This window comes from Dermacentor silvarum, chromosome 1, assembly GCF_013339745.2.
Source record: "Dermacentor silvarum isolate Dsil-2018 chromosome 1, BIME_Dsil_1.4, whole genome shotgun sequence".
NCBI lineage: Eukaryota > Metazoa > Arthropoda > Arachnida > Ixodida > Ixodidae > Dermacentor > Dermacentor silvarum.
The window spans coordinates 16,505,288-16,513,920 of NC_051154.1; the positions used below are offsets into that span (position 1 = coordinate 16,505,288).

An 8,633-nucleotide genomic window follows, 5' to 3' on the forward strand; every position below is an offset into this window, starting at 1 on the left:
CCACTTGCTGGGCACCACCCCCACCGAACTACATTGGCTTTGAGTGCGTACACTACCATTAGAATCTTGGGGAACAAAATTTTGCTGAAATACACATTAGGTCATGAACTTCGAGGACAAAGGCCGGGCACAGTATGAGGCAACCATGACTGATTTCTCACTGGCTAGGCTCACAAGTACGGCAGTTCTTTCTTAGCATATACCTAATTGCTACTTTAGCTTATTATTGTTTGCTTGCCATATTCGTTTTATGGCTAAATTTTGAACTAAAGGATATTTAATGCAGGGGGGGGGGGGGGTCACAAAATGCTGAAAGGATTCTGAATGTTGTTTTTGAGGTATCTGTGCAAGAAAATGTGGTAACACTGGTATACTAATTTTTTATTGCACATGTAATGTACAAGTTCCTAAAAGAATACAAGTGTTGCAGTAACTAAAATTCAAAAACATGGTTTTATTTGATGCTTAGAGCATTGTTGAATAAAACAACATGCAACATCACTGTCGCTTGAAGTTGGTGATTGTTTCCCCAATGATTTCAATGCACTCCCGCAGTTCCTTTTCAGTGATGACCAAGGGTGGTGCTAGACGTATCTTGTCTCCATGAGTTGGTTTAGCAAGAAGGCCATTTTCCTTAAGCTTCAAGCAGATTTCCCAGGCATCAAGTCCTGCAAGAAAAATGTGATAAGTGCTCTACTGGCCATTACATTGCTAATGCTATGCTACTACATATTTCACCGCTAACAGCTACGAAGCACACGCTTCAACTGCTTTCACATGGCAGATCAGAAACTCAAATCGTATCACTGGGTGCCAAAATAATGTACGGTTCAAATGAGTCCAATGGTAACAAAAATTTCACTCCACTTCTGTTTAGGCTAAGGTCAAAATATTGTTCCAGGTACGTGCTGTAATCATTCAAACAGATCCATTACTATGTGATTTATATTTCAAATGGTATCCTACCGTGTCCAGGAGAACAGACTTTTATCCCTTTCAGGTGCTTTGTACACAATTGTGTACATCAAGATAATGCATAAACAGCAAAAGCATTGATAAATCAAGGTTATTTAAAATCTGTCGCATACATCTTGAAACACTTCTAATTAGAATTGTGCTGCAAGTTTGAATAACATGTGCAAAATGTTTCAGTAAGACTAGTGGGAAGTTAGGCGGTTGTGTGTTTTTGCTTGGTGTGAGTATGTCGTAAGTAGCGGGTTCCCTTCTTTCATGTTTTTCACAATGTGTTGTACCAGGCATAATGTTCAAGTGGCTGAATAGGTGCTTTTCAAGCCTGCTAGACATGAAATAGTTCATGTTCTGATATAAAATGGTGCTGTAGTGAGTTCTTGCATAGAGTCCACATTCTGTAAAGTCAACAAAACTCGCTAGCTAAAGAATTTAAAATTCTTAATCTATTCTGCAGCTGTACGCTATTTATGATTCTGAAGATGCAATAAATCCGGTGAAAGTAAGTTTTCAATCCACACAATTAATTAGCACCCAAAAGGGTTAACCTACTAGTTGGTTTAACCCTTTGCGGTCCGAAACTTTTACCCACTTTCCGGCTGTTCTGGTCCGAAACTATTTTGCCAGTTTGTGGCGCCGCTAACAAAACCACCAACTGTGGAACAAAAACTCACAGGATATTTATTTTCTCTTGCATTCTGCAGGCAACTCCTCTACTGATATTTGAGCAGCGTGTGATACCGCTTGAAATATTCTCCTGGGTGCAGGCCAGGGTTGTTACTGCAGGTTTTGCAGAAAAACAGTTTCCCTCCTACCTCTGTTTGTTTTTTGATCGCTACAAGCGGCACAGTCCTTGCTGCTTCGGCCTGGGAGCTTGTAGATGAAATAGCTCCTCCCATCTAGCCTTTCCTTGCACACCTTCCGCGCAGACGGGCCTCTCTTTTTGGCTCTAGCCCTCACCTCACCCACCAGCTGTAGGATGAGGTCGCGGCAGTACTGCACGTGTCGCTGTTCTTTCTCACCATGATTCTGCAGCTGTGTGCGCCTCAAAATAAAGCTATTGACAATGGAAACCCCTAGAAGCTTTCACTAAATGCACCACCGTAAAACGCACGCAGTGAAAATGTGGTCATGCTTCTCAGCGAACCGCGCGAACGTCCGGTTGCGTGCCCAAGTGAGAACGCTCTGGTATCCAGAAGCCGTGCTGAACATTGTGCTGCACCCTAGTTACAGTGTACTAGAAGGGGGCAGTGGGCTTACTCTCTGGCGGAGGCTATGCGATGCGGCGGCTCCACGAATGTCGCAAATATGAGCTTCTCCAATAGCCTGAGCAGCAGCGCTGGCGTCGGTTTCAATGGAACGTGGGTGCAACGGCGCAGCTGCCTAGTACCCGCCCAGTGCCCGATCATATTAGTTGGAGTTGCTGAGCTGCGTTGTTTTTTCTGTGGACGTCGTCGCGTGTTTTTTTTTTTCCTTCAGTGTTTTTTTCGCACATAGCCTGCAAGAGATTGGTATGCCTTGCAGTAACTGAGCCATGCCGCGGCATCGACAAAACGTGCCTGGGTGCCAAACAGGCTATGTTTATGTGAAGGATGGGCCGAAGTTGACCTTGTTTGGCGTCCCGAAGGATAAAAATAGGCAGAAAGAGTGGGAAAATAACCTCCATAGATTCTGTGGAGGTTCTTTTAGAACGTCCCCTGGACGCCACGAGCGCAGTATGCGAGCTGCCTCCATTTCGAGCCACGTTTTGTGCTCAACTCCAACGCAGTTCCTGATCACTGTGAATTGTCTTTCTTTTTATGGTCTAGTTAGGTCAGTTAGCGAAGGAAACTGCGAGGAAGGTACACTGGCCTCCTTACTGGAAGTTGACTCTCTCGAAGCATCAGGTGACAGAAATGAGTGCAGTCAAACTGCTGCTAGCGCTACTGCCACAGAGGCCATTCGAGGCTCACTTACCACATTGCGGACTATGTTGCGCGGAAGTGTATCGTCAATTCCAGCACAAAATGCCAAGAATGCATAAAGCTGCTCACTATGACGCCACCAGGCGAAAGTTTTCAACTTGCCCGGCTAACAAACTTCTGTGACCGAGGAGGCCTCCTTTATCCCTCCAGTCAGCTGTACGGCTTTGTGAAAATTCTAGAGGATCTTTTCACAGAATGCTTCTCTCAGAGTGAGCTACACTCTGACAGCATTATGGATATGCTGGCAGTTGTTAAGAGTAAGCTTTCCCTCGAAGTTGGCTGCAATGCGCACGCTCTTAGCCTCACAGCTAAAATAATTAGTTTTTACATTGTCACACGTCTGCATTTTTATATGAAAGGAATTAACTGTGACAAGGCAGGAAAGCGGCAGAGGCTCAAGCAGCTGAAGTTGAGCCGTTGCACACGAGTTGAAGTGCATGAAACAATGGCTTGCTGTACTTATTGCAAATAAAAGCTTTGTGTCCGCAACAGCCCTGTTAACTTCATTTTGCTTACCCTTATATAACTGTACATAAGCATAGGCCGGAGCCTTTGTCAAGTGAACTAGTTTTCACTTTTTGTTCAGGCCTCCCTCCATTTCTTTATGGAAAAAACAAACCTGATTTAATTTAACAAATGTGTGCCGGCGTAATGATGGTTAATAATAAATGCAGAAGGCTACTGTGAAGCATGGAACAACTAAAGCGGAACAAGGAAATATTTAAGCCATATATACATATTCATTTTGGCTAAGCAAAGGCACAAACCTGGTTAGCATGCCTGATTTTTTTTTTTTTTTTTAGCCCAGCTGGGAAGTATGCACGCACTGTTTTCTGTCTGACAAAATTTTACATTAGGTCGACACGGCATGAAACAGTTTTCAAATTTTTTTTACGATTGCCCGATAATTCGGAAAATTCGAAGGCCCCTTCCGCATAAGCAACATCCGTCAGCGACGAGCTCTTTGCACAAAAGGTCTGAGTTAGGATAGGCAGAAAATTGCCCAAGAGTTGCCGTCTTCCTTTTCCACAAGGTACTATTATGGCAAATATCATGTGGCCTAAACAAATATAGTGCTTGCTAAAGATATGTAAAGGCTGTCAAGTATGCCAAAATTAAAAACAAATAAGAGTGTGAACTGCTTCGAACTGAACCGACAGAAACGCAAGGAAAATCAAAGCTTCTGCAAGCAAAGCTTCCATTGAAGTTGCCAGTGGCGCCACCTCTTGGATGCGACGCTGACTGCGTCAGAGGAGCGGCCGAGTAAGCCCACTGTCCCCTTCTAGTACACTGTACCCTAGTGCAAAAAGAAGTAAACTTCAACAAAGTTTATTTATCTCTCAAGAGATGGCGCATCATGCATACAAAGTATGCGCACGAATCGAAGTGAGAAAAACCGCGAAATTTAACCCCTGAACACGCTTGTCGGGTGGTGCCCGACAGTGGACCGCTACGGCCGTGTTGTGTTGTTGGGACCTGCCCGACAACGGACCGCAAAGAGTTAATACATGTACGGGGACCACAGCACTTAGACAATGTCCTTGCTTTCGTTCTCGTCGGCCTCACTAAGTGCCACAGTTCCACTGTGTGTCCCGGTTTTAGTTCTATTTGCTTTGCTCACTAAAAACAAACTGCTGATCAGATCATTTCAGGCTGGGGAGCTGAGAGTTTGGAGTCTCATGTGTAGGTTCATGCTTTGTTTTCCTTTGGTAATAAATAATCGTGCTTTCACACAATAAAATTTATATTTTACATACAGTGGAATCTCGTGATACGATCTTCAAAGGAACTGGAAAATAAAACGTATTATCCTGAAAAATGTATTATGCAGAATCGTATCAACGAGATTCCACTGTGTTGAGGAAAAGCTCTTTCAGAACAAGCATTCTTCCTAAATAATGGATGAATACAAAAGTTGCACCCCAAAACATTTTTCTATCGGAAGAGTATGTAGAACTTGGCATAATAAAAAAAATTCGCACAAGAGAACTCCTGTAAGGGGAGCACTAAAGAGAAACATTCAATGAAGTTAGACTGGTAAGGTGTACTATCTTCAAGGCCTTCAAAGCAGGGAAAATGAAGTCATATTATCACTGTCTGAATTTCCCACCCAAAACATGACCAAGGTCCGAAGAACTGGATTCAAATGTATTTCCCACTGATCTCCACTATAATTTGCTGGATGCCGCATCGCCGCTCACCGCGGCGGGCGCAAGTGAAGTCACCGGAAGTTAGGAGACGCCCGGCGGCTTGTCCCGGAAGGAGGTGTCTGCTGCCTTTACCAGTGCGCGTTTTAAGGGGATCAAGCTGCGTTAGAATGGGGGTTTTTTTTCGCTCTTTTTTGCGCAATAACAGTTATTCTTTTTTTTTGTCAGGAACATGCCTTTTTGCCAGTCTGAGCCTGTATTCTTGTAATTTTATTTACTTAAAACAATAATATTGATGACCAGCGTTCGAGTGTCCATCATTCACAATAGCAACGCGATCGGCGCGGGATTCCAGCTTTGGAAAGCAGCTGCATAGAATTACGTGAAACATGGCATCACATCAGGAACTTTCGATGGCAGTAGGGATGTCTCAGGATCGATCGCGATTGGGCTCGCGCAAAACGGCCAACCACATTCGAGAAATTCGTTCCCGATCACGCTTGAACGCGATCGAATATGCTCGGCTACTTATGCGCCAGCAAGGAAACATTTTCCATATTGGATATGTGCTCTAAATTCCGCTTTGCTGTTTTCAGACGGAGTTTATGTATGCTCGTGACTGATATAGCCAGTTTACAGTGCATGGTGTTATAACTCCTCACTGATGTCCTTCCTTTAACACATAGCAAACACGGAGTGGTGAATAACAAAAAGTTTGGTGAAGAAAACTCATGCGCATTTATTTCAAATCATATGTTAACTCTATTAACGGTGCAAGGATATGGTACAAAGGATGCAGGCTAATGCACAAAACATCTTGTTTACTATTAAAAAAAAAAAAAAAAGCCGGCAGATCCCACGCCATGTGGGAATCGATGTTATGCGAAGCAGTGTGCGGGGAGCCTACAACGTTAACGAAACGACCATGAGAGCACCAAGACGTAGGCGGCTCTTTCATGACCTACATGACACGCATGTCATGAGTCCTCGGGAGTCCCTTTAGCTACACCTAAGAGACCTTAAGGCGAAAGCCATAGTCATGCTTATGACTATGACTTCGGCCATCAAGCTTTAGCCTTTTCCTTCACTTAGTACCACATCAGAACCCATTCCGTTGGTTTTTGAGTGTTGATTTTTTTTCGCTGAGTCATCGTCATTTTTGCTGAGCCATGCTCATGGCTGACTTCTACCAGCCCCCTTTAGTGTTTCCTTCACTTAGTACCCACGTCCGAACCCATTTCAGTGGTTTTTGAGTGTTATTCTTTTCGCTGGGTCATTCTCATGACCTACATGACACGCATGTCATGACATTTGTGTCATGACCTATCACTTATGTTCGTCATACACTCCTGTCCTACTATGCCGATTTTGGTACCGACCAAGTTAACGAAACGACCATGAGGGCACCAAGACGTAGGCGGCTGTTTCATGACCTACATGACACGCATGCCATGACATATCATTTATGTTTGTCATATAATCTTGTCATAGTATGCAAACTTTGGTACATACCAAGTTAACGAAACGACCATGAGAGCACAAAGACGTATGCAGCTAGATAGACAGATAGATATATACTGTCAAAGTAGCAAATGTTCACCAAGGAATGCTTCGCATTAAAAAAAAAAAAAAAATTCTGGAATCTTTCTTTGTGCACACACTTCAGCAATGCTGATGACTACTGGTTGTGAAAAAGAATGTTAAAATGAATTGAATATCATAGGGACAGCATCAGGTCATAGCCCGTTCTAGCTCGCGTGCGGTCGAAGCACGACTGCGCGAAGTGGTTGCTACAAAGGCTGCTTCCCGGTGATGGCCTCCACTTGTCTCGCCTTAAGTTTGCAACCCATCGACTGCAAAAATCTCTCCGAGACCACGGGAACCTCTGCATAAAATGAACCAACTTGTAGTGCCTGTGGTTTGCAGTGTTGGGATGCACGCCGAAATGCCAGCGGTACAGCCTTGGTTTTACGCAACGCACAATGCAAATTACACTGATTTGAAAAATGCTTACGTGTGAAACATTTTTCCAAAAGACTTCTCCGGCCTGCGTGTGCAATTCACGGCACAACAAGCAGGCATTTTTGGGCAGAAAAAGAAAACACGTCGAGCGCATGCGAGCTGCAAAGCGATGCGAAGCCGCAAGCGGCCGACTTCCGGGACAAGGCCTATCACTTCCGGTAGCTTCAGTTGCGCGCGCTCGAAGCGCCATCCAGCCCCCTATAGTACAGATCAGTGGTATTTCCACATATGTCACCTGAGCAGCAGAAAATGCACGATATTGGTTAAAGCTAAATTCTCAACCGACAGAATTATATGATCAAATCTTCAAAAGGATATTTGCTGACATGCTTGATTTTTGACAGCAAAGAAATCTGAAAGCAGATCAGCAACGAGAAACCACAGCGAAAGGGAAAAACTTTATGCCTGCTCAAATAGCTTCACATGACAGCAGAAATGGTTAAATGCCAGTATTTTTGCCCACCTATATCCATTCATATGTATTACAATACACTTCCGTTAATTCAACTCTGGCTAATTAAATTTTTCAATTAATTTTATCCGGACCAAATGTCCTGGCAAGTGCCTGTACAATTATATGGGCCAAATTTTTATTTTGATCCTGAAATATGTCCTCGCCGGAAAACTTCACTGGTGAGCACGCATGTGCCTGACCCCAATGATGACCACAATCGTTTCCGCAACAGTTGCACACAGCGTCTGTATTAACAGCACTAAGGGGCAGTGAATGTGTTGAATATCCATTGTCTTGGCGAAATTGGAATTGCAAATGTTTGGCCTGGATTTCAAGCAAAAAATGGCAGCTCACAACCAAGGATTGTACCCTCCGAAACCAATGCAGTACATGCAGTAATGGATATAACTAATTTTGGCTCCCCCTTCAACTTTGTTATAGCAAGGTTTTACTGTATAGTCGAACCCACTTATAACAATATTCAAGTGCCACAGAAATTCCATTGTTATAACCGGGTTGCAGGAAAAAAAAAAGTGGTCGCAGTTTCACCTGAAAGGCGAAGCATCACTTGCGATAGCAAATTTGTAGAGAGCTATACGGAGTAATGATAGTAGCTTTATCAGCTGTATAAACTTGGACATGCAGCAGCACCAGCAACACGCAGAACTAATGTCGACGCCGTCGGCGTTTTGCCCGCGTTCGCACAAAATGCGTGCGGCGTTGCTGACTGTTGCCGGAGCCTCTGATATAAATAGGCACTTGGTGCCGCAACTAAACGTCACCTCCCCTCCCTCCTCCCCCCCCCACCGCCTTTCGCGCGTCGGAAGAAGGCGCGTTTGCTCTACATATTATTTGTAAAGGAGGAAAGAGACGCCTACTTCTGCAGCCCTTAAGGAAGCACGGCGCAGAACGCGCATTTGTTTTCCGCCGTGGGTTCACTCCCCGTGAAAGAGCGCGTCCCTCGCGCCCTTTCACTCGCACATACAGCGTTCGGCGGCGCGCGGCGACGATTTCATCTCCATTGACGTCATATGGAACCTCACGGCAACGACGACGACGACGGCAGAATCTGCTTTT

At 44.4% G+C, this 8,633-nt stretch overlaps 1 protein-coding gene across 1 annotated transcript in view; it reads right to left on the reverse strand.

Moving 5' to 3' along the window:
• Nucleotides 1–448: 448 nt before the first annotated feature.
• Nucleotides 449–8,633, reverse strand: part of LOC119457421 (ornithine aminotransferase, mitochondrial-like) — a 56,539-nt gene continuing 48,354 nt past the window's right edge. The window contains exon 9 of the mRNA XM_037718987.2: nucleotides 449–668. Coding sequence (XP_037574915.1) covers nucleotides 499–668 — 170 coding nt within the window. The 3' untranslated portion in view covers nucleotides 449–498. The remainder of the gene's footprint in view (nucleotides 669–8,633) is intronic.